Genomic DNA, 26,369 nt, shown 5'->3' with positions numbered 1-26,369 from the left:
CAACAAATTGTGGGGTCGAATTTCTCCTTTTACCCTCGGAAAAATACAAAACTGGGGGCTAAAAAATAATTTTTGTGGGAAAAAATTTTTGTTTTATTTTTACGGCTCTCCATTATAAACTTCTGTGAAGCCCTTGGTGGGTCAAAGCGCTCAGCACACATCTAGATAAGTTCCTAAGGGGGTCTACTTTCCAAAATGGTGTCACTTGTGGGGGGTTTCTACTGTTTAGGTACATTAGGGGCTCTGCAAACGCAATGTGACACCTGCAGACCATTCCATCTAAGTCTGCATTCAAATGGCACTCCTTCCCTTCTGAGCCCTCCCATGTGCCCAAACAGTGGTTCCCCCCACATATGGTGTATCATCGCACTCAGGACAAATTGGGCAACAAATTTTGGGGTCCAATTTCTCCTGTTACCCTCAGGAAAATACAAAACTGGGGGCTAAAAAAATAATTTTTGTGGGAAAAAAATTTTGTTTTATTTTTACGGCTCTGCATTATAAACTTCTGTGAAGCACTTGGTGGGTCAAAGTGCTCACCACACCTCTAGATAAGTTCCTTAGGGGGTCTACTTTCCAAAATGGTGTCATTTGTGGGGGGTTTCAATGTTTAGGCACATCAGTGGCTCTTCAAACGCAACATGGCGTCCCATCTCAATTCCTGTCAATTTTGCTTTGAAAAGTCAAACGGCGCTCCTTCCCTTCCGAGCTCTCCCATCCACCCAAACAGTGGTTTACCCCCACATATGGGGTATCCGCGTACTCAGGACAAATTGTACAACAACTTTTGGGGTCCAATTTCTTCTCTTACCCTTGGGAAAATAAAAAATTGGGGGCGAAAAGATAATTTTTGTGAAAAAATATGATTTTTTATTTTTACGGTTCTACATTATAAACTTCTGTGAAGCACTTGTTGGGTCAAAGTGCTCACCACACCTCTAGATAAGTTCCTTAGGGGGTCTACTTTCCAAAATGGTGTCACTTGTGGGGGGTTTCAATGTTTAGCCACATCAGGGGCTCTCCAAACGAAACATGGCGTCCCATCTCAATTCCAGTCAATTTTGCATTGAAAAGTCAAATGGCACTCCTTCGCTTCCGAGCTCTGCCATGCGCCCAAACAGTGGTTTACCCCCACATGTGGGGTATTGGCATACTCAGGACAAATTGTACAACAATGTTTGGGGTCCATTTTCTCCTGTTACCCTTGGTAAAATAAAACAAATTGGAGCTGAATTACATTTTTTGTGAAAAAAAGTTAAATGTTCATTTTTATTTAAACATTCAAAAAATTCCTGTGAAGCACCAGAAGGGTTAATAAACTTCTTGAATATGGTTTTGAGCACCTTGAGGGGTGTAGTTTTTAGAATGGTGTCACACTTGGGTATTTTCTATCATATAGACCCCTCAAAATGACTTCAAATGAGATGTGGTCCCTAAAATAAAATGGTGTTGTAGATATGAGAAATTGCTGGTCAACTTTTAACCCTTATAACTCCCTAACAAAAAAAAATTTTGGTTCCAAAATTGTGCTGATGTAAAGTAGACATGTGGGAAATGTTACTTATTAAGTATTTTGTGTGACATATCTCTGTGATTTAATTGCATAAAAATTCAAAGTTGGAAAATTGCGAAATTTTCATAATTTTCGCCAAATTTCCGTTTTTTTCACAAATAAACGCAGGTACTATCAAATAATTTTTACCATTGTCATGAAGTACAATATGTCACGAGAAAACAATGTCAGAATCACCAGGATCCATTGAAGCGTTCCAGAGTTATAACCTCATAAAGGGACAGTGGTCAGAATTGTAAAAATTGGCCCGGTCATTAACGTGCAAACCACCCTTGGGGGTAAAGGGGTTAAAGGACCTGTCATCATGTTTAAAAAGTCCGGTTTTTGCTCCCATCTTATTTCAGCTGCTCCCCTGAGGATTTCACTCCCCTGAGGATTTCATTTTTTTAATATACCACGTTTCCAGAGATGTAGGTAATTTTATTCAGTGCTTATTTTTATCATCTTTACAAAGAGGGTGTGGTTTACAGGGTAATTATGCACCCTAGGGAACCCTACGCAAGGAAAAGAGGTTACTGTTGTGAATTCTGTGGCTGAATTCACTCCTGTGGTCACAAGTGGTATTGCAGCCTCTGGGCTTCCTCCCTCAGGTGTTTTGGTGAGCTCGTTGGCTGCCTTGCTATTTAACTCCACCTGAGTCTGTCTTCCTTGCTCCTTGTCAATGTTCCAGTGTTGGATCTGAGCTACTGCATCTTTCCTGTGGCCTGCTGCTCTGCTAGATAAGTGTTACTTTGTTTTTGTTTCCGTTTTTTCTGTCCAGCTGTGCTATTCTCTTTTGCTGGAAGCTCTGAGACGCAAAGGGTGCACCGCCGTGCCGTTAGTTCGGCACGGTGGGTCTTTTTGCTCCCCTTTGCGTGGTTCTGCTTTAGGGTTTTTTGTAGACTGCATAGTTCTCTTTGCTATCCTCGCTCTGTCTAGAATATCGGGCCTCACTTTGCTGAATCTATTTCATTCCTACGTTTTGTCTTTTCATCTTGCTAACAGTCATTATATGTGGGGGGCTGCCTATTCCTTTGGGGTATTTCTCTGAGGCAAGTCAGGCTTGTATTTCTATCTTCAGGCTAGTCAGCTCCTCAGGCAGTGCCGAGTTGCATAGGTAGTGTTAGGCGCAATCCACTGCTGCTTTTAGTTGTGTGAGGATAGGTTCAGGTATTGCAGTCTGCAGAGATTCCACGTCTCAGAGCTTGTTCTATTGTTTTTTGGGTTATTGCCATATCACTGTATGTGCGCTGATTACTGCACACTGTGTTGCCTGATAGCACAGCATAACAGTACAAGGAGCCAAACCAATGATTCTCAATAGAGGGAAAAAAGAAGTCCTGACATCATTTTTTTTTTCCTCAGCTCTGTCTTCAGTTTTTTTTTTTTTATTTTTTTTTTCCCCTAGACATTAGAGTGCTTCAGGACACAGCTGTGGACATGGATATTCAGGCTCTGTGCTCCTCAATGGATAATCTCGTTATAAATGTACAAAAGATTCAAGATACAATTGATCAGAAATCTATGCTAGAACCAAGAATTCCTATTCCTGATTTGTTTTTTGGTGACAGAACTAAGTTCCTGAGCTTCAAAAATAATTGTAAGCTATTTCTGGCCTTGAAACCTCATTCTTCTGGTAATCCTATTCAACAGGTTTTGATTATTATTTCTTTTTTGCGCGGCGACCCACAGGACTGGGCGTTTTCTCTTGCGCCAGGAGACCCTGCATTGAGTAATGTTGATGCGTTTTTCCAGGCGCTTGGATTGCTTTACGATGAGCCTAATTCAGTGGATCAGGCTGAGAAAAATTTGCTGGCTTTATGCCAGGGTCAAGATGATGTAGAAGTATATTGTCAGAAATTTAGGAAGTGGTCAGTACTCACTCTGTGGAATGAATCTGCACTGGCGGCTTGGTTCAGAAAGGGTCTCTCTGAAGCTCTTAAGGATGTCATGGTGGGATTTCCTATGCCTGCTGGTTTGAATGAGTCTATGTCCTTGGCCATTCAGATCGGTCGTCGCTTGCGCGAGCGTAAATCTGTGCACCTTCTGGCGGTATTGTCTGAGAGTAAACCTGAGCCTATGCAGTGCGACAGGACTATGACTAAAGTTGAACGGCAAGAACACAGACGTCTGAACAGGCTGTGTTTCTACTGTGGTGATTCCACTCATGCTATTTCTAATTGTCCTAAGCGCACTAGGCGGTTCGATAGCTCTGCCGTCATTGGTACTGTACAGTCCAAATTCCTTCTGTCCATTACCTTGATATGCTCTTTGTCATCGTATTCTGTCATGGCGTTTGTGGATTCAGGCGCTGTCCTGAATCTGATGGATTTGGATTATGCTAAACGTTGTGGATTTTTCTTGGAGCCTTTGCGGTGTCCTATTCCGTTGAGAGGAATTGATGCTACACCTTTGGCCAAGAATAAGCCTCAGTACTGGGCCCAGCTGACCATGTGCATGGCTCCTGCACATCAGGAAGTTATTCGCTTTCTGGTACTGCATAATCTGCATGATGTGGTCGTGTTGGGGTTGCCATGGCTACAAACCCATAATCCAGTATTAGATTGGAACTCTATGTCGGTAACCAGCTGGGGTTGTCAGGGAGTACATGGTGATGTTCCATTTTTGTCTATTTCGTCATCCATTCCTTCTGACATCCCAGAGTTCTTGTCTGACTTTCAGGATGTATTTGAAGAGCCCAAGTCTGATGCCCTACCTCCGCATAAGAATTGTGATTGTGCTATCAATTTGATTCCTGGTAGTAAATTCCCTAAGGGTCGTTTATTTAATTTGTCCGTGCCTGAACACACCGCTATGCGCAGTTATGTGAAAGAATCCCTGGAGAAGGGACATATTCGCCCATCGTCATCACCATTGGGAGCAGGGTTCTTTTTTGTAGCCAAAAAGGATGGTTCGCTAAGACCATGTATTGATTACCGCCTTCTTAATAAGATCACTGTTAAGTTTCAGTATCCCTTGCCATTGATATCTGACTTGTTTGCTCGGATTAAGGGGGCTAGTTGGTTTACTAAGATTGATCTTCGTGGTGCGTATAATCTGGTGAGAATCAGGCAAGGAGATGAATGGAAAACTGCATTCAATACGCCCGAGGGTCATTTTGAGTATCTGGTGATGCCGTTCGGACTTGCCAATGCTCCATCTGTTTTTCAGTCTTTTATGCATGACATTTTCCGTGAGTATCTGGATAAATTCCTGATTGTTTACTTGGATGACATTTTGATCTTCTCTGATGATTGGGAGTCTCATGTGAAGCAAGTCAGAATGGTTTTCCAGGTACTGCGTGCTAATTCCTTGTTCGTGAAGGGATCAAAGTGTCTCTTCGGTGTGCAGAAAGTTTCATTTTTGGGGTTCATCTTTTCCCCTTCTACTATCGAGATGGATCCGGTTAAGGTCCAGGCCATCCAGGATTGGACTCAGCCGACATCTCTGAAAAGTCTGCAGAAATTCCTGGGCTTTGCTAATTTTTATCGTCGCTTCATCTGTAATTTTTCTAGCATTGCCAGACCATTGACCGATTTGACCAAGAAGGGTGCTGATTTGGTTAATTGGTCTTCTGCTGCCGTGGAAGCTTTTCAGGAGTTGAAGCGTCGTTTTTGCTGTGCCCCTGTGTTGTGTCAACCAGATGTTTCTCTTCCGTTCCAGGTCGAGGTTGATGCTTCTGAGATTGGAGCAGGGGCGGTTTTGTCACAGAGAGGTTCTGGTTGCTCAGTGTTGAAACCATGTGCTTTCTTTTCCAGGAAATTTTCTGCTGCTGAGCGTAATTATGATGTGGGCAACCGAGAGTTGCTGGCCATGAAGTGGGCATTCGAGGAGTGGCGTCATTGGCTTGAGGGAGCTAAGCATCGCGTGGTGGTATTGACTGATCATAAGAATCTTACTTATCTCGAGTCTGCCAAGCGCTTGAATCCTAGACAGGCCCGTTGGTCGTTATTTTTTGCTCGTTTTGATTTTGTGATTTCGTACCTTCCGGGCTCTAAAAATGTGAAGGCGGATGCTCTGTCTAGGAGTTTTGTGCCCGACTCTCCGGGGTTATCTGAGCCGGCGAGTATCCTCAAGGAAGGAGTCATTGTGTCTGCCATCTCTCCTGATTTGCGGAGAGTGTTGCAGAAATTTCAGGCTAATAAACCTGATCGTTGTCCGGCCGAGAAACTGTTCGTCCCTGATAGGTGGACTAGTAAAGTTATCTCTGAACTTCATTGTTCGGTGCTGGCTGGTCATCCAGGAATCTTTGGTACCAGAGAGTTAGTGGCTAGATCCTTCTGGTGGCCATCTCTGTCACGGGATGTGCGTGCTTTTGTGCAGTCCTGTGGGATTTGTGCTAGGGCTAAGCCCTGCTGTTCACGTGCCAGTGGGTTGCTTTTGCCCTTGCCGGTCCCGAAGAGGCCTTGGACACATATTTCGATGGATTTCATTTCTGACCTTCCCGTTTCTCAAAAGATGTCGGTCATTTGGGTGGTCTGTGATCGCTTTTCTAAAATGGTCCATCTGGTGCCCTTGGTTAAATTGCCTTCCTCCTCTGATTTGGTGCCTTTGTTCTTCCAGCATGTGGTTCGTTTGCATGGCATTCCTGAGAATATTGTTTCTGACAGTGGTTCCCAGTTTGTCTCGAGGTTCTGGCGGGCCTTTTGTGGTAGGATGGGCATTGACCTATCTTTTTCCTCGGCCTTCCATCCTCAGACTAATGGCCAGACCGAACGAACCAATCAGACCTTGGAAACATATCTGAGATGTTTTGTTTCTGCTGACCAGGATGATTGGGTGTCATTTTTGCCGTTGGCTGAGTTCGCCCTTAATAATCGGGCCAGCTCGGCTACCTTGGTCTCTCCATTTTTCTGCAATTCTGGGTTCCATCCTCGTTTCTCTTCAGGACAGGTTGAGTCTTCGGACTGTCCTGGTGTGGATTCTGTGGTGGACAGGTTGCAGCAGATCTGGACTCAGGTAGTGGACAATTTGACCTTGTCCCAGGAGAAGGCTCAGCTTTTCGCTAATCGTAGACGCCGTGTGGGTCCCCGACTTCGTGTTGGGGATCTGGTTTGGTTATCTTCTCGTCATATTCCTATGAAGGTTTCCTCTCCTAAATTTAAACCTCGTTTTATTGGTCCGTATAGGATTTCTGAGATTCTCAATCCGGTGTCTTTTCGTCTGACCCTCCCAGACTCCTTTTCCATACATAATGTATTCCATAGGTCGTTGTTGAGAAGATACGTGGCACCTATGGTTCCATCTGTGGAGCCTCCTGCCCCTGTTTTGGTGGAGGGGGAATTGGAGTATATTGTGGAGAAAATTTTGGATTCTCGTGTCTCTAGACGGAAACTCCAGTATCTGGTCAAATGGAAGGGTTATGCTCAGGAGGATAATTCCTGGGTTTTTGCCTCTGATGTCCATGCCCCAGATCTTGTTCGTGCCTTTCATGTGGCTCATCCTGGTCGGCCTGGGGGTTCTGGTGAGGGTTCAGTGACCCCTCCTCAAGGGGGGGGTACTGTTGTGAATTCTGTGGCTGAATTCACTCCTGTGGTCACAAGTGGTATTGCAGCCTCTGGGCTTCCTCCCTCAGGTGTTTTGGTGAGCTCGTTGGCTGCCTTGCTATTTAACTCCACCTGAGTCTGTCTTCCTTGCTCCTTGTCAATGTTCCAGTGTTGGATCTGAGCTTCTGCATCTTTCCTGTGGCCTGCTGCTCTGCTAGATAAGTGTTACTTTGTTTTTGTTTCCGTTTTTTCTGTCCAGCTGTGCTATTCTCTTTTGCTGGAAGCTCTGAGACGCAAAGGGTGCACCGCCGTGCCGTTAGTTCAGCACGGTGGGTCTTTTTGCTCCCCTTTGCGTGGTTCTGCTTTAGGGTTTTTTGTAGACTGCATAGTTCTCTTTGCTATCCTCGCTCTGTCTAGAATATCGGGCCTCACTTTGCTGAATCTATTTCATTCCTACGTTTTGTCTTTTCATCTTGCTAACAGTCATTATATGTGGGGGGCTGCCTATTCCTTTGGGGTATTTCTCTGAGGCAAGTCAGGCTTGTATTTCTATCTTCAGGCTAGTCAGCTCCTCAGGCAGTGCCGAGTTGCATAGGTAGTGTTAGGCGCAATCCACTGCTGCTTTTAGTTGTGTGAGGATAGGTTCAGGTATTGCAGTTTGCAGAGATTCCACGTCTCAGAGCTTGTTCTATTGTTTTTTGGGTTATTGCCATATCACTGTATGTGCGCTGATTACTGCACACTGTGTTGCCTGATAGCACAGCATAACAGGTTACCTGTTTCTACACAGAGCTTAAAAGAATTCAGCTAGTCAGTTTTTAATCATGTGATCTCATGAATTTAATGGAAAAGAGAAGAATTAGCTGGGTAGAAACGCAAAATGAGCAATTTTAAGTGCACAGTGCTATATAATATGTTAACTGCAATATATTAAGAGGGTAACAACTTTGATGGGAGTGCTCCTTTAAAGGATTTATTGAGGACTAGATTGTGGCCCAATTCTAACGCATCGGGTATTCTAGAATATGCATGTCCCCGTAGTATATGGACAATGATGATTCCAGAATTCGCGGCAGACTGTGTCCGTCGCTGATTGATCGAGGCAACCTTTATGACATCATCGTCGCCATGGCAACCATTATGACATCATCATCGCTGTGCGCGGCAGACTGTGCCCATCGCTGATTGGTCGAGGCAACCTTTATGACATCATTGTCGCCATGGCAACCATTATGACATCTACGTAGATACTGTGCCCGTCGCTGAATCAGAGACGCGGGATGTCTACGTCCTTTATGACATCATCGTCGCTGTGCCCATTGCTGATTGGTCGAGGCCTGGCGTCCTCGACCAATCAGAGACGTGGGATTTCTACGTCGATGCTGTGCCGGTCTCTGATTGGTCTGGCGGCCTCGACCAATCAGAGACGCGGGATTTCCAGGACAGACAGACAGACAGACACACAGACGGAAAAGCCGTTAGACAATTATATATATAGATTACATTATTTTATTTGTTTTACTATGGCCTAAGAACTAACAGGCAAGTAGTTGCTAACTACCTTTCTGTCTGCCCAGGGCAGATCTCTGCCAGCACCAATCGGTAACAGACCGTTCATGATGGCGATTCTGCGGCTTCTGCTGACGTCACATAGACAGAGCAGCAACTTTTCTTCTGCTCTGCTCTGTTGACAGGGTACACCTGTTGTCATGCTGATTGACTTACGGCTACCTGCTTCATAACTGCGGGAAGTCTGCTGTCAGTCAGCATGACATCGGCAGTCACGACCAAGAAACAAATCAAAGCGTAAGAAGGAGAGCTGCTTTGCTCATGTGGAGCAGATGAGCTACTGGCAGGAGTAGTCAGTGACAGATCCGAGCCGGCGCAGGCTAGTACAGGCAGATAGTTGCTAATGAGTTAGCAACTACTTGCCTGTTAGATTTTTGGCTCAGAGTAAAAAAAAAAATAGTCCTGGATAGCCCCTTTAATGAAAATCAGGAAACTAATAACATTGACACAATCTTATTCATTTTTTATTCAACTGACTGTGCAGAGGTATAAGAATAATAATAATAATTTTTATTTATATAGCGCCAACATATTCCGCAGCGCTTTACAAATTATAGAGGGGACTTGTACAGACAATAGACATTACAGCATAACAGAAATACAGTTCAAAACAGATACCAAGAGGAATGAGGGCCCTGCTCGCAAGCTTACAAACTATGAGGAAAAGGGGAGACACGAGAGGTGGATGGTAACAATTGCTTTAGTTATACGGACCGGCCATAGTGTAAGGCTCGGGTGTTCATGTAAAGCTGCATGAACCAGTTAACTGCCTAAGTATGTAGCAGTACAGACACAGAGGGCTATTAACTGCATAAAGTGAATGAGAACATAATGCGAGGAACCTGATTTTTTTTTTTTTTTTTTAAATAGGCCACACAGGGATCGTTAGTTTAATGCAATGAGGCGGTAGAATATTCTAAGGAACAACGCTGTTGGGTAGAACCACCGAACTTACACTTCTGCTGAACATCCTCTTGCTCGCTGTGTTCTAGAGCTTAATGCAGTATACACAAACTTTTAATTACCACAGCCACCAATCATGCTATGGCCTGGGGTTTATTAAGGACCCTCCCCAGATACTTTCGGCCTGCACAATAAAGTCCATGCTCATGTCCCTGTCTTCTGTTAATGTGTCTTACTTTCTGATATACCCAGGGCTGGACTGGTCATCTGGCAAATTCTGGGAAGTGCCAGAAGGGCTTGTCTGGTCATGGGCCGCCTTGTCTGCTACGTGATTAGCAAGATCCCAAGAGTGCATTGCAGTCTCGCGAGATGATGACGTAGCGGTCTCGCGAGACCACTACGTCATCATCTTGCGAGACTGCAATGCATGGACCGGTCACCAGAGCATCGCGAGGATCGGGAAAGGCCTCGGCTGGATCTGGGGGCACACAGAAGGTGAGTATATAATGATTTTTATTTTTTTTAATTATTTTTAACATTAGATATTTTTACTATTGATGCCGCATAGGCAGCATCAATAGTAAAAAGTTGGTCACACAGGGTTAATAGCAGCTATAACGGAGTGCGTTACACCATGGCATAACGTGGTCCGTTAATGCTGCCATTAACCCTGTGTGAGCGCTGACTGGGGGGAGTATGGAGCGGGCACTGACGGCAGGAGAGTAGGGAGTGGCCATTTTGCCCCCGGACTGTGCCTGTCGCTGATTGGTCGTGGCCGATCAATCAGCGACTTGAGATTTCCGTGACAGACAGACAGAAGGACAGACATAAAGATGGAAGTGACCCTTAGACAATTATATAGTAGATACCCAACTTGAATTATTCACCTTGTCTACCAAACAAGTACCTGCCCTAACTTGTTTAACTTTTTATGACCAAACTTCGCTTGCCTAGGTCAAATTTCTATCTCACTGTTTCTCATTTCCAAGCCTCTAGAGACACCAGCAGATCATGTTATCAGTATTTCCTTATACAAAAAAAGGTTGCTCTCTATCGTGCCAAAACGCGTCAAATATGAAATACATGAAATTTGAATAGCAAAATTGCTTTTTGAACATTAGGAAAAAAAATTTTTTTGAGACGCTTAGGACAGAATTTGGCCAAATAGTGTGAGCCCATCAACCATCGTCAAGGTGGTCTCATTAAAAAACTGATGGGTACCTGACTTCCCTGTCCAAATGTGAACACTTACCGAATGCTTTGCTGAGAGAGGTGTCCATATTCACCCAAGCATGCAGACATTAGCCTTCGGTAAGTGTTCACATTTGGACAGGGAAGTCAGGTACCCATCAGTTTTTTAATGAGACCACCTTGACGATGGTTGATGGGCTCACACTATTTGGCCAAATTCTGTGCTAAGCGTCTCAAAAAATTTTTTTTTTCCTAATGTTCAAAAAGCAATTTTGCTATTCAAATTTCATGTATTTCTTATTTGACGTGTTTTGGCACGATAGGGTGCAACCTTTTTTTGTATATTATATATGGAGGTAGCTGCTCCTGGTATGCACCTATTCACACTAGTTTGGATGTGCGAGTCTTTTTTTCTGTCATCAGTATTTCCTTAGTCTTGCACAGGTGTTCCATGCTCTGATTATGATTCCTGTGAACCACTTTGGTATCTCTACCCAGTGTCTGTTTCCCATCTACATAAAGTCATTACTACAAGAAACCCCTCCAAGGATAGTGACCTGGGATTTCTCTGTAGAAATATCTTCACCCCCTAGAATGGCCTAATGGGTTATGAGTTCGTAATCACTTAGACTACATTACCTGGTTTAGGTCAAAACGTTCAGTGACCCTGTGGGTCTGATCACCAGCTGGCTGCTGTTACACTTGCATATTGTTAAATTATAGCTCTATGCCATATTTTTAGAGCCCAGGCTGAAGCCATAGAATGGGATCTGATCTTTTCTTTTGCCCTAAACACACATCACATGCATGCCTGAGTACAACTACTTACCCAAGCAATAACTCACAGGGATAAAGTAGATGATTGTACAAGATTTTTTTTTCAGGCAGTCAGAGTTATGGGTAATCTGCGCTGCTGGTAGTATGTCTAGAATGAATTCCAATATGTAGTAAGAGGAGACCAGTGCAGTGTATTCTCAATGAGTTTAGAAGTTCTCTAACGTCTTCAGGAGAACCACAAATTGTGGTTCTGTTAAAGAAGAAGTTTGAGAACTTAATTCCTAGTGTTGTGTCTCACACAACCAAACTAGGTGAGCAACTAGCCCTTAAATCTATTCATTATGTGGATAAAACCTTATTGCGCTCAAAGTGTCCCCAGAGTATTTCCTTAAGTTTTTTTTTACACTTGACCAACTAAAGGTAAACTTTAACACATAATATATTTGCTATAGTAGATATATATCCTTTATTGCTCTAAATTAGCATATAAAATGTACCGTATTACAGGAATTAGCTTATTAGAAACCAAACCCTTTCGAAACGCTGCCAGAAATGGTCTGCTGATTCTCCTGAGTCCTGCTTCTGGCATAGTTTGCAAACTGCTAATTTTGCCAAAGCAAGCAGCGCCAAGCCAGGCATTTACCCTGCAGCAGTCACAGGAAAAATGTAATATTATATGGTGGTCATTCAGACAGAAACCCAATTAGAGGGGCATAAAAACAGCGACTTTCTTCAGGAGAGAATCCATTTAAGGAGCGTAACGAAACTACATTCCTAGTTCCTAGGGATAGTAATAATATGAAAACTTGTCATGGCCAACCTGATGTGTATATAGAGCAGGAAGGCAACAAACAACTTTCTTGCGCTTTCTCCGCATTCTTATCCTCTCGCTGACATATCATCTACAGTTATGTCAAATGTCATCTCTCCGTGTTTGATGCGGGCTCACTTCCTCAGCCCACATGTTTGCTGACAGGTGATGGCTGTTTTATTCAGCCATCATCTGCTTATAACAGATGGAGCAGACATTTGTCTTTAGCTGTTAACCTGTTAAATGCCGCAGTAAATCTCCGACAGCAGCATTAATAGCACCCCAACAGGGTGGTCTATGCACCCATTGGCATCCTTATGACGTGATCGCAGTGCGCCGATCAGTTGCCATAACAGACTGAAGACCCTCGTGCATGTCACAATGGTTTTCCTGTGAACGCCAGTTTTTTGCTGATGTTCATTTGTAACGGCAGGAAAAATCAAAATGGCAAAATTTTATTTTTTTTGTCCACCAGAAAAATAAATGAAATTAGAGGTAATCAAAACATTGTATCTACAGCAACATGTTATGACTAAAACGTCAGCTTATGGCACAAAAAGCAATCCCACACAATGCCCCATCAACCAAAAATGTAAAACGTTACGGGTCACAGGAAATGGCGTCTCAAGGATGTTTTTCCCCAAATTTGTTTCACCACTTAATTGAAAAAAAACTATGCACATTTGGTGTTATCTAACAGTATTGACCTAAGAAATCATATTGCCAGGTAATCTTTTCCATAAAATGAACACACTAAATAAAAAAATTGATAAATTGCCGAATTGCTATTTTTTTTGCAATTTCACTGCACTTGAAATGTTGACTGCTTTCCAGTACATCACATGATAAAATTAATTTTGTCATTCAAAACTACAACTCGGCTTGCAAAATACAAGCCTTCATATGGCTATGTTGGCAGAAAAATGAAAAAAAAAGTTATGGCTTTTTTTTTTTAGAAGGGGAGGGAAAAATGAAAGCGTGAATATGGAAAAATCACCATATCGGGAAGGGATTAAGAGAATCTACATTTTACTGACAAGTAGATAATATTAGCCAAATGTGAATTTCTTGTGATTGACATGTTCCTACATCACTCTTGCTTTTTGGATTAACCCCAATAATGGATCAGAAGACATCTATTTGGACAACCCAACTTCACCACTTGTTCTCAAAGCCATTTATTTAAAATGACTAGTGATGATGAATACACTCGTTGTTCGGGTTTTCCCTAGCACGCTCGGATGGTCTCCGAGTATTTGTGACTGCTCGGAGATTTAGTTTTCCTTGCAGCAGCTGCATGATTTGTGGCTATTAGACAGCATGATTACATGTGGGGATTCCCTAGCAAACCGGCAACCCCCACATGTACTCAGGCTGGCTAGCAGCTGTAAATCATGCAGCTGCGTCAACAAAAACTAAATCTCCGAGCAGTCACAAATACTCGGAGACCACCCGAGCGTGCTAGGGAAAACCCAAGCAACGGGTATATTCGCTCATCACTAAAAATGACTATGGAAATGATCAGATATTTAAGAATAAAATGTCTAAAATAAAAGCAATTTGTACATTCAGAATGTAATCTGACCAGGGAATTGTTAGTATATCAGACAATGGCCTTCAACTGAGGAGACAGAAAACATGTACGTTACTACCCATAGCTCATATAAAAAATGAAGCAGATAATGACCTACATGTGGCTGTGTCAAATAACAGTGTCCATTAGTGAAAGCATTGGGGATGTTTTATCAGGTACCGCCACTGTTCTTTTCTCTACCCAAATTTAATTAATCAGATTTTTTGTGTGTGTGGTGTGATTAGGGTTTTAATTTTGCTGCAAAGTACAAATTATGCCAAGCCCTAATGTATCAAAAGCCGTAGGTGCGTGAAAAGGCAACACTTAAGCGTTTAACATAAAAGCATCAATTTATTAAAAATCTATCCTCAATTGCCAATTAATAGAAGTAACATTTTGTCTGTCCTCTGTCTAAAATGTCAGCATTTGTTGCATTATAACCAGTCGGTAAAATGGCTTTTAATTTAAGTTAACAAGCACAATAGATTTAGAAATCAGTGTCTCGTTTTGTCCAAGGCTTAGATCCGAGAACCAGCAACAAAGTCTTCATTTGGCTACCGTGAGATTGCATTTCTCTACAAGAGCTGTTCTTTAATCAGGTGTTATAATGAAGTTCCCTAACAACACTCCGCTCTTTATCTTTGCAGGGCCGGCATGTAAAAACAGGACAGCTAGCAGCAATTAAGCTCATGAATGTCACAGAGGTAAGTAGGTTGTTTTCTGTCTTACAACTTGACAAGACTATTTGTTATCAACGTTTGCCTTTGGTTTGCAGGTTCTTATAAATTAAAAATGTGGAAACTGTTTTAACGAGTAACAGGCTGCCAATGAGGGCTATTCAAGAATACAGGGGGTACCTGTAAAAAACTAAAATTTGCCATGGTAGCTCTGATGACTAGAATATTCCTATTTCACTTTGCTGTCAATTAAGTTCAAATTGCAGCAAGAAATTCTATGACAAATACAAATAGAGAAATTGGGACACTAGTTCTTGTGATAGTGAAGGTCCCAGAATGGTGACTGTTTTATCCTGGGGATCATTGATATTTAAAGGGATTGTCCACTACCCAGACAAGCTCTTCTGAATTCCGAAGTTTCTCTTCCCAGTAAAATAATAGTTCTCACCACCGGCGCCATTCCGGTACTGGCTCTCCCAGGGATTGCGTGACATTAGTAACATAGTAACATAGTTAGTAAGGCCGAAAAAAGACATTTGTCCATCCAGTTCAGCCTATATTCCATCATAATAAATCCCCAGATCTACGTCCTTCTACAGAACCTAATAATTGTATGTTACAATATTGTTCTGCTCCAGGAAGACATCCAGGCCTCTCTTGACATTGTTATGTCAAGCAATCACTGTGGCCAATAAGCGCTGGCTTCACTCTCCTCTCCTATGGTCTAATCAAGACATCAGGAAGAAGTGAGAGCAGCCACAACTTTCACTTTATCTGGATGTCAATTAGGTCTGTAAGAGAGGAGATTAAAGCAAGAACTGAATGTTATGTCATGTGAGACCAGGGAGAGCTACTGCGGAAGTTGGTGCGGCTCCGGAACAAAGTATAAGTGTTACTATTTTTATGGGGTAAAAATGTAGATATTTAGAAGGGGTTGTTCAAATAGTAGACAATGTTTTTTAGTAGACATTTAAGTTCAGCAGTAAATGGAACTATTCTCATTTGACATAAGATATTGGAGGTAAAATAGAGTAGCTAAAATGTTCACCTCCACAAAATAGGCCTCAATTATCTTTATCCGTCTAACCCTATAGATATAACCAACTTAGACAATTATGGTATGTTCAATGGGACCTACGAATCCAACCACTGCCTCCACAATGGAGGTCTCACACCCTCTATACCTCTGTTGAGGCAGACGCTTCATTCAAGAGGAGAATGATTACGGAGATGGTTTTGCACCTCACACTCTTCATTTCACTCTGAAGGACACCCTTCATCCATGGATTACACAGAGAGACCCTTGATTTTCTAATCATAGGCAACCTGTCACAGGGGAAGGAGATGTCCGGAGATGACAATGGATTCCTTCACAATGGTCTTCCATACTTGTCATTATTTTTCTATGGCACACATTTGTGGAATTTTGCACCATTTGTATGTGATGCTTCCTTTATGGTGTGCAAGTAGAAGTCTTCTTGAGGGACTTCAGAAGTTTCAGAGTTACATGATTGGCACTGAATGGCTGCGTTAAAAAAAGGCTTCTAATTGAAAAGTATGACTCAAGATGCCAAACGCAACTTAGAAATCTGTCAGCTGAATGTTCAGTTGACCGCTATCTCTCCGAAACCCAACATACTCATGAAAGATTGGCTTGGTGAGTATGAGACATAACACTCAGATCAGTTTTAATGTGGACACCTTTAAAGTTACGTGCTTAGGACCTAACATTCGGCAGGCACCATGTTCTAGGCGGGGATTAAAACTAGGAGAGTCACTTGTGGAGAAGCATCTGGTTGTACCTGGAGATCACAGATTAAATGACAGCAAACAATGTCAATCGCAGGAAAGGGATGGAATACGACCACCTTACAAAGTAATAGTGCCTCTGCATCTGCAATACATGCTTCAGTTTTGGGCATCAATACATACAAAGGAAGACCAGGAGTTAGGAAAAGTACAAAGAGGAGTCACAAAACTGGAAAGGGGCATGGAGGATCTTAGTTATGAGGAAAGATTAAAAGAATTACATTTATTTAGACTTGGGAAAAGGTGTCTAAGAATGGACATGATTAACTTGTGCAAGAACATAAATGACCCATAAAAAATGTATGGTCAAAGACTTCATGTAAAACTCCCTCAAAAGACAAGAGGGTACTACCAACTTCTGGACAGTCTCTGTAGGAAGCAAGACTTCATTACATGGAGAACCATTAGTGGAACATCATACTTCAGGAGCTGGCCACAGCAAGAACCGTTGATTGTTTTATAAAGGGCTTAGATGCTATTTTTTTTTAGGAGGAAATAAATACTGGTAAATGCGGAACATTTTCGTGCTAAATGCTGATTCATTCAATCAAAACTTAGGAACAGGAAGGAAAACCCTGCTCCTTTGGGTCAGACGGGGTCATGCATTGTTGTAGTTCCTATAACCCATTCCCTTAATCTTTTCCCAGCCCTTGATTGAGACCTTGATAGACAGCTGTTCTTTTTATCCGTACTCTAACTGTTTATTGTATCACCTGTTTCGTGCACTTTTTCCCTAGTTTACCCCTTTTGCAGTTTTCATCTCTAATTTTCAGTTGTCCTTAAGCTAGTGGGTGGAGACTAGCTGCTATAATGTCTTCCTTGACCACTTCCCTTTTTTCTATAGCACATTTTCAGAATCTGCAGTACTTTTGAGGACTTCAAAGAGCATTACTGATCATAGTAGCTAATAAACGATCACTGGGGTAAGATAAAACACTTACTAGAAAGCTCAAGTGCTGCCTCTTTGTGTCTTTGCCTTTCTCACTCTGCTTTTTCCTTTTTCTACATCCTCCCTTTATGATAAAAATTCCCTTTAAATTAAATTTGTCGCCACATCTGAGAGGAGCATGATGTAGGGGCAGAGACCCTGTTTGCAGCAATGTATCACTTACTGGGTTGCTTGCTGCAGTTTTGATAAAATCCTTGTTTTACCACTTAAGCTCTATCAGTTCTCTGAATTCTGAGCTCTGTATAATCCCGCCCACACCACTGATTGGCCGCTTTCTGTTTGCACTGTGCATAGCCAGAAAGCTACCAATCAGTAGTGGGGGCGGGATTGGACTACATGGCAGCAGGTTTACTAGTCCTATAGAAATAATCTCCTGCTAATAAAATAATTATTTTATAACAACTACTTGAAGCAGACCAGTAAGTGACACATTGCTGGAATCAGAGACTCTACCTCTACTCCATGCTGCTCTCAGATTAGTTAGTAAAAACCTGGTGATAGATTCCCTTTAAGTGAAGAATTTTATTCTTGATATTTTTAATAGTATCCACAGAAATGACAAATACACTAAAACAATGCAAAAGGTTCCTTGCCACTTTCAATTTTCATACTTGAGCGGTTTATTAAGCATATCTCTGCAGAGAAAAATAACCTGTGTACAGAATGATCTGCTATTTGCCCTTGAGTGTTCAACTAGTTTACAAGGTCTGCATCACTCCACGGCAGAAAAAAACCACTTGTGTCACTACCGATCAGTGAAATGCTGAAGACATTGATGCGATTGTGGCTGTAGATACAAGACATAAAAATGATAGTGTGAGATTAAAGGGTCTAGCGATAGGCATCACGTTCTATAAAGGTGCGAGGGTACGTGATTAGATTACATCTCACATCCTTCCTACACTCCAAGGTTTCTTTTTTGGAGGAAATTGTATTACAAATTATTTTCTAAGAAAAAAAAAACTCCTGAATCCCAAATACCTTCCTGTAATTCGACGTTGCTCCTGATGCAACACTCCGTATCCTTTTCCTTCATAGGGTTTCTACTCTTTTGAGTTCTTTTTGACACATCCAGTTTTTTACATCCAAGTAGCTTTTAAGGGAAGATCCGCCAAGGAATATACAGGTCAGACGATATAACCAAGATGACAAATGTTAGAAAGTCTGCAGGCACCTGGGGAAATAAAAAAAGGTTTGATTTGGAATGAAAGGGTTTGATTCAATTCAATGGGTGCGAGTTCCCTGCCTGGTTACGGCATCCTGTGTAAACAGTATGAACATATCCAAATAAATGAGGGTGCAAAGTTCTCATTGTGACTTTACTATGCAACAGACAAAACATTCATTTTAACTGGTTTGTTACTTTAATAAAGGGTTTATGTCCAGAATTAGAAAAATTGGGCTGCATTTGTCCAAAAATAGTACTTCGGCACATGTTCACGGGTCATGGCTGGTGAATGGGACTGAGCAGCAATACCTCACACAACCTGTAGACATGTGTGGCACTGCTTTTAGAAAGAAAAATTCGAATGCAGCCTGTGTAAACATTACATTCCAGTAGTTGGATGACAGATGACGACTTACCAGTTGATGAATGATAGGAACCTTCTGACTAAGGCTGGTTTCATATTTGCAGATGGAGGTGCTGCGGAGGGCTGCGTACATCGTCTCTGAAGCTCTGCGTACTGCCGCACCTCCTCTGGTCAGCTCCGCCTACGTTGGCATGCGGCGTGCATACCCTATCTTTACCATTAGGTACACAGGCCATGCCAATGTATGAGGATGCCTCCGCATGCGTCGTTTTGACGGTGCGGCGACCGCACTAAATTACAACTCGTTGCATTCGGCGCAGGTCGCCGCACCGTCAAAACGACGCATGCGGAGGCATCCGCATACATCGGCATGACCAGCGTACCTAATGGTACAGATAGGGTACGCATGCCGCATGCTGACATAGGCGGAGCTTACCGAAGGATGTGCGGCAGTGGGTGGAGCTTGACGGAGGACGTACGCAGCCCTCCAGAGCACCTCCATCCGCAAAAGTGAAACCAGCCTTAGCCAACTAGCTGGCTACTCTGCACTAACGAGAGGTAAGACCCTAGGTACAAATGTCTACAGACGAGTGTCTGTAGGAGGATTCTTTGGCTCAATAGTCTAAGTAACATGGCAATGTCTGTCAGAGAGGCCAAGCTCTACTCCCAACGAAGCTTTCCTTCTTCAAGAAGGTATCAGGCTCCGTAATGCCACTTATTAGAGGTAGCGATCCTGAAAGTCAATGCTAGACCCTTTAAAGATTGCATCTCAGCACATAAAAAGGGTCCAGTTTTTGCTTATGGCGTTTCTCCTGCTCCCATTGCTATTCAGTCTTTGTTTTGTTCTTTTGTTGTTGTATTTTGTTTTTGCTTTTTTAAATCCACTATACAGTGTAAGATATATCGGCCTTTTCATTCAGTGCTAATTTTCATAGTCTTTACAAAGGAAGCATCGCTCAAAAGGGTAAAAAATGCAAAGCAGCCCAACATATGCTTCCGGAGAATATTGTAAACAACCCCCTTGTAAAGACCATGAAAGTAATCACAAAATAAATTAAAAAAAACATATTTTTGGTACCGTTTGGTAAATAAAATTGGAATTCTCAAGGAAGCGTCAGTAATGAAATAAAATGTAAAAACTTTTCTTTTAAAAGATCTGACATCAACTTTTAGGGTAGATACCGCTAATATGTGGTTGTAGGAAGTCTACGTTCTTCTTGAAGCGGGAAAGCTAATTTGCATCCCTTTTTTGCAGAGCATAGACTAGCTTCCTTAATGCACCACTCCAGCAGGGTTTTTTATTGCACCATTGGAGTGGTGCTTTCAATGTAATTCTCCTGCCCCCTGTCTTGTACTCACCTGCCGCTGCCTTTGTTATTCAGCGTCGCTCCCCATTGGTCTCTGGCAAAAAGTGACTTGCCGAAAGGTTCAGTGTTTCCTGACGTGGCGTAGGGGTGACTTTCCAACATAAGTGTCACAAAGGTGTTGGGACATTGGGTGCTTACCAGGTCCCTATTCCTAGGGGCGCCCTGGCCTATTCCTGTCCCCAGATGACTCCTGAAAGTGGAGATGCCTGGTTCACGTGCCTTGCTATGCTCCTATATCAACCCTTATCTGTCCCCTCCCCTAACCAGGGTAGTGGGAAGCTGAATTGTATAGAAATACACTAACCAGACAAACAAAGGAAGATTGACAGAGATAAATAAAAATATCAACCATACAAAATACACACATCAAACAACAGAGTGGGACACAGGGGAGTTAAAGTAAGGAGAAACCAAATAGGAGAGGATGAGGATGTGCACACAGACAAAACTCCAAGCAACAATCTACTGAACAATCTCCAAACACTAACACCTACTACAAACAACATCTCCATCTCCAGAACAAGGCAGTAGGAGCTAACACTGGCAATCCCTAAGTGACAGAGGTAAGCATATATAGCAGAGGGGTGTGACCAACACTGAATAACTGAGACAATCCAAGTAGGAAAGCTCCAGGAGCTTCAGCTGAACAGATTATCCCTTACACTGCCAGCAAGGAAAAAACCTGCACTGTGTAATAAGATGGTGAAGTTCTTCTAAACAGTGCTGGAGTGCAGGAAACCAGACACCGCGGTCTTCTGGCCCCTCTCTGTCGATGGATTGCTGTGACAACAAGTCTATGAAAGCTTCGTTCTGGCTATCTTAGACTTGCATTGAGAGCGTATGATGTAACTTTTGAGATCCAACCAGTGAGAAGCTGTGCTCACAAGATGGCGCCACGGAACCGGAGTGGTGACGAAAAATGGTGAAAGTCCCAGAGGGTGAGTATATGACTAAGGGCAGGGGACTTACATGACAAAATATTTAGCCAAAGTCTTTTCGGACGCACACCCATCTGTAGATATCTTTTTTCAAGATTCATAATCCTGATTAGTGCCGAGTACTAGTTGGCTAGGTAAGGAGCCTTTTATGCAGGGGTGGAGACAGTCAAAGGAGATTTATAGGTAAGGTAATACTCCATGGGATCCTGGTGATGAATGACATCTACTTACAGTCTATCATTATTCTATTGAGTTGACAGTTATGAAGATACTATATTTACCACAGTATAAATTGATCTGTAAACTAATATAGCTATGTATTGTAAATTTCATAAACACAAAGTAGTTTAATATGTTTGCATGTTGAGGATGTATATGGATTATAACATTACTTGGTTATTTGTTGCTTTGATAAATTGAATCTGACACCAGTTAATGCTACCACATCTCAAAGCAGGATAATAGAGGCAGAGACCCTGATTCCAGCGATGTGTCACTTATTGGGCTGGTTGTTGCAGTTTTGATATATTATCTGATGCAGATCTAGCAGTTCTCTGAATGCTGAGCAATGTATAACCCCGCCCACACTACTGATTGGCAGCTTTCTCTGTACACTATGCATAGGCAGAAAGCTGCCAATCAGTAATGGAGGCAGTGTTATACAGAGCTCATGAATATGAATGACTACCTGGCAGCAGGTTGACTAGTCCTCTAGTAATAATCTCCTGCTGATAAAACAGTGATTTTATCAAAAATGCAGCAATCAGTCCAATGAGTGACACTTTGTTGGAATCAGTGTATCTGTCCCTACGTTATGCAGGTCTCAGATTTGACAGCAAAAACCTGGTGGCAGATTTCCTTTAAAATACTGAATACTATTTCACATCATCAGATTTAACTTTTACAAACCATTCTAGCAAATAGCATTTCCTGACACCTAACTTAAAGAAACAGGAAGGTTCTTGATGCTTAATCTTAGAGGCACACCCAAGTGTGACTCATATCTGCACACCAGTGACAGTAGTTTGAGGTCAAACCGGCCAGCTGTATTTATTTACTACTTGGTCAGCAGGAAATACATTACCGGGAACTCACCCTGCATCTACAAGTGCTTCTCACTAAATTAGAATATCATCAAAAAGTTCATTTATTTTAGTTCTTCACTACAAAAAGTGAAACGCATATATTATATAGAGTCATTACAAACATATTCAAGTGTTTATTTGTGTTAATGTTGATGATTATGGCTTACAGCCGATGAAAACCCAAATGTCATTATCACAGGAAATTAGAATACTTTATAATACCAGATTGAAAAATTATTTTAAAATCCAAAATGTTGCCCTACTGATATGTATGTTCAGTAAATGCACTCAATACTTGGCTCCTTTTGCATCAATTACTGCATCAATGCGGTGTGGCATGGAGGCGATCAGCCTGTGGCACTGCTGAGGTGTTATGGAAGCCCAGGTTGCTTTGATAACAGCCTTCGGCTCATCTGCATTGTTGGGTCTGGTGTCTCTCATCTAGCCTTTGAAGCAATGACTCCAGCAGCAGTCCACTCCTTGTGAATCTCCCCCAAATATAAGATTGGCTTTTTGTTAACAATTCTTTCAAGGCTGCAGTTATCCTGGTTACTTGTGCACCTTTTTCTACCACACATTTTCCTTCCACTCAGCTTTCCATTAATATGCTTGGATACAGCACCAGCTTCTTTAGCAATGACCTTTTGTGGCTTACCCTCCTTGTGGACTGTGTCAATGACTGCCTTCTGGACATCTGTCAAGTCAGCAGTCTTCCCCATGATTATGTAGCTACTGAAACAGACTAATGGAGCTTTTTAAACACTTAGGCAGCCTTTTGTGGGTGCTTTTTGTTAATTATTCTAATTTTCTGAGATAATAACTTTTGGTTTTTCATTGGCTGTAAGCAATAATCATCAACATTAACAGACAAACACTCTGTTTGTAATGACTCTATATAATATATGAGTTTCACTTTTTGTGTTGAAGAACTGAAATAAATGAACTTTTTGATGATATTCTAATTCAGTGAGAAGAAGCACTTGCATAAATCCACTCTTCTCATCCGCTACATCATTAGATATCCAGTGATCTAAGTCTTTTGTAATATGTAACTTTGGGGCAAATAAAAGTGTCCCAGTAATTGTGAAGGTTGTGTTGTCCACAGGAGCCAGAGAGGAAGAGGAGATGATCTCCTTTTATGGTTGAAGGTCAAAGAACAATAAAAACTGAAATATCAAATAGTCTTAATAGAAGTAGTTGTTTGTTCAGATGTTCATCTGAAGAACCTTAACAAAAAGCAGCTTTCAGTGAAGTATGAAAGCTTAATTAATCAGTGGACCAGCTACATGGAGCCATCTGTGGTGTTCTGGAGATTTGAGGCTCTCAAGCCAAGCATTAGTAAATCAGCCAGAGGCTGGGATATTATTTTCTTTGACTACAATTCTTTAAAACTTTGGCAAACTTGAACTTAAAAACTTAGAGTCTTTGTTTTTCTAATGCTTTTTCCCATACAAAAGGGACAGGAAACAATGTTCTGTCGCCTCATGTTCTTAGTTGACAAATACTAGTGTCTTATTCAAAAGGGAAAAAATAAGAAGTATTCACACCCCTATTGATCTAGATGTGCCACCATTCTGCAACTAATTGTGGGTGGGGGGGGGGAATGGTACTGACCATGGACAGAATGTATCAGCTGCTGGCCATACAATCAAAGCCATGTGTGTTTTACTCTGAAACGCTGCGGTTTTTCAGAGAAAGGCATACTCTTAATAGCAGCCGGGAATCAAGCCGCATGGGTGACTAGTCATACAGGTTCCCTGGCAGCTTCTCCCAACTCGCTGACAGTGACTAACAAGCCTCTGCCTACATGTGCTTATAGGCAGAGACCTGTCAGTCACTGTCAGCGGGCGGAGAGAAGCTGCCAGGAAGCCACCTGTATGACTAGTCACCCGTGCGGCTCGGTTCCCGGCTGCTGTTAAGAGTATGCCTTTCTCTGAAACCCCGCAATGTTTCAGAGTAAAACACACATGGCTTTGATTGTACGGCCAGCAGCTGATACATGTTGCCCATAATTCATGTCAGTTTCTCTTAAAGCCCCCATACACCTTAGACTAATATCACTCATACCAGCAGATATTGACACGTTTGAGTAATGGTCTAATGCAGGGGTGTCAAACTGCATTCCTCGAGGGCCGCAAACCATGCGTGTTTTCAAGATTTCCTTAGCATTGCACAAGGTGCTGCAATCATGATGTGTGTAGGTGATTAAATTATCACCTGTGTAGTACAAGGAAATCCGGAAAACATGACCTGGTTGCAGCCCTCGAGGAATGCAGTTTGACACCCCTGGTCTAATGTTTATTGGAGCCCGGATATTGCTCCAGCTGCCAATCAGGCTTGGTAGTGTGGAGATATTGATTACGTTTTCATTCACATTTAGCTGAACTCATATACTGTGCTTATCTTTTCATAGCAGGACTGTGCAGCCGTTATGACATGTTTTCCCAGAGTTAATACTTGCATTTAATAATGCATACAATTTGTATTGTGACAGATCAATGAAAATTACTCTGTGCCTCTCCATGAAAATCGCACTGTGATGCCACGGCACACATAACCCGGATAACCTACAGTAATATCCTACATAAGGATAATACATGTATAGCACCATGGAATTATATGGTGCTATATAAATAAATAATAATAATAAACACAGTGATGTCATAATACAGAGATGGAAATAGAGTGATGTCATATTATAAGGATAAAGAATCATAACTTTAATAAGGACAGTGATGTCACAGCATGAAAGTAATGACCAAGGCAAAGCAGCGCACAGTGGTTGTGTTCCCATAATGGGGAATGATCGCAGAGTTTCACTGTTTAAGAAAATTATTCAATGTTATCAGGATCACAAATCAGGAATATAAAACACAGTTATATCACAATTCTTGGTCAATAAATACTCTGTGAAGTTAAAAGAAAAAAGTTATTGCACACAGTGATGTCACAAGTTAGGATTTATGTGCACAGTGATGTAAAAAAAATGGGATTATTGTGAACAGTAATGTCACAGAACAGAGATAATAAACTCGTAACCTATAAGCTACAAATACACAGCAATACCACCATAAAAGAAATGCAGTATTGAGGGTCTAGGTTTTTAGATGTCAATAGGGCATAGGAGTTTCAAACTGTACATCTGCTGTCACAGCCCACAGCAAAATGAACCCCCATAAAACGAGAATAATGCACACAGTGGTGCCACAGCACTGGATCATAATACAAGGATAATGCACACAGTGGAGTCACAGCACTGGATCATAATACAAGGATAATGGACACAGTGGTGTCACAGCACTAGATCATAACACAAGGATAATGCACATAGTGGTGTCACAGCACTGGATTATAAACAAGGATAATGCACATACAGTAGTGGTGTCACAGCACTGGATTATAATACAAGGATAAAGCACATAGTGGTGTCACAGCACTGGATTATAATACAAGGATAATGCACATAGTGGTGTCACAGTGCTGGATTATAATACAAGGATAATGCACATAGTGGTGTCACAGTGCTGGATTATAATACAAGGATAATGCACATAGTGGTGTCACAGCGCTGGATTATAATACAAGGATAATGCACATAGTGGTGTCAAAGAACTGGATTATAATACAAGGATAATGCACATAGTGGTGTCACAGCACTGGATTATAATACAAGGATAATGCACATAGTGGTGTCACAGCGCTGGATTATAATACAAGGATAATGCACATAGTGGTGTCACATGATGTGACACCACTATGTGCATTATCCTTGTCTTATGATCCAGTGATGTGTCTCACATCACTGGATCATAAGACAAGGATAATGCACATAGTTGTGTCACAGCACTGGATTTAAACGGCTGAGGATAAAAAATAGCACAAAATAGGGTCTTATCTGATTGTAAGAAGTGATGAGCGAATCTACTCGTTACTTGAGATTTCCCGAGCACGCTCTGGGGTCCTCCAAGTATTTTTTAGTGCTCGGAGATTTAGTTTTCTTGCCGCAGCTGAATGATTTACATCTGTTAGTCAGGTTGATTACATGTGGGGATTCCCTAGCAACCAGGCAACCCCCACATGCACTTATGCTGGCTAACAGATGTAAATCATTCAGCTGCAGCGATGAAAACTAAATCTCCGAGCACTAAAA

The 26,369-nt window shown here is 42.0% G+C and overlaps 1 protein-coding gene across 1 annotated transcript in view; it reads left to right on the top strand.

The window, feature by feature from the left end:
* The window catches only part of NRK (Nik related kinase), a 379,988-nt gene that overhangs the window by 98,225 nt on the left and 255,394 nt on the right, over window positions 1-26,369 (top strand). Inside the window, exon 3 of the mRNA XM_069747076.1 lies at window positions 14,510-14,566. Within this exon, the coding sequence (XP_069603177.1) occupies window positions 14,510-14,566 (57 nt within the window). The remainder of the gene's footprint in view (window positions 1-14,509; window positions 14,567-26,369) is intronic.

Source organism: Ranitomeya imitator, chromosome 2 (assembly GCF_032444005.1).
Source record: "Ranitomeya imitator isolate aRanImi1 chromosome 2, aRanImi1.pri, whole genome shotgun sequence".
Classification (NCBI taxonomy): domain Eukaryota; kingdom Metazoa; phylum Chordata; class Amphibia; order Anura; family Dendrobatidae; genus Ranitomeya; species Ranitomeya imitator.
The sequence above is the reverse complement of the archived record's forward strand: the minus strand, read 5'-3'. Positions and strand labels throughout refer to the sequence as shown.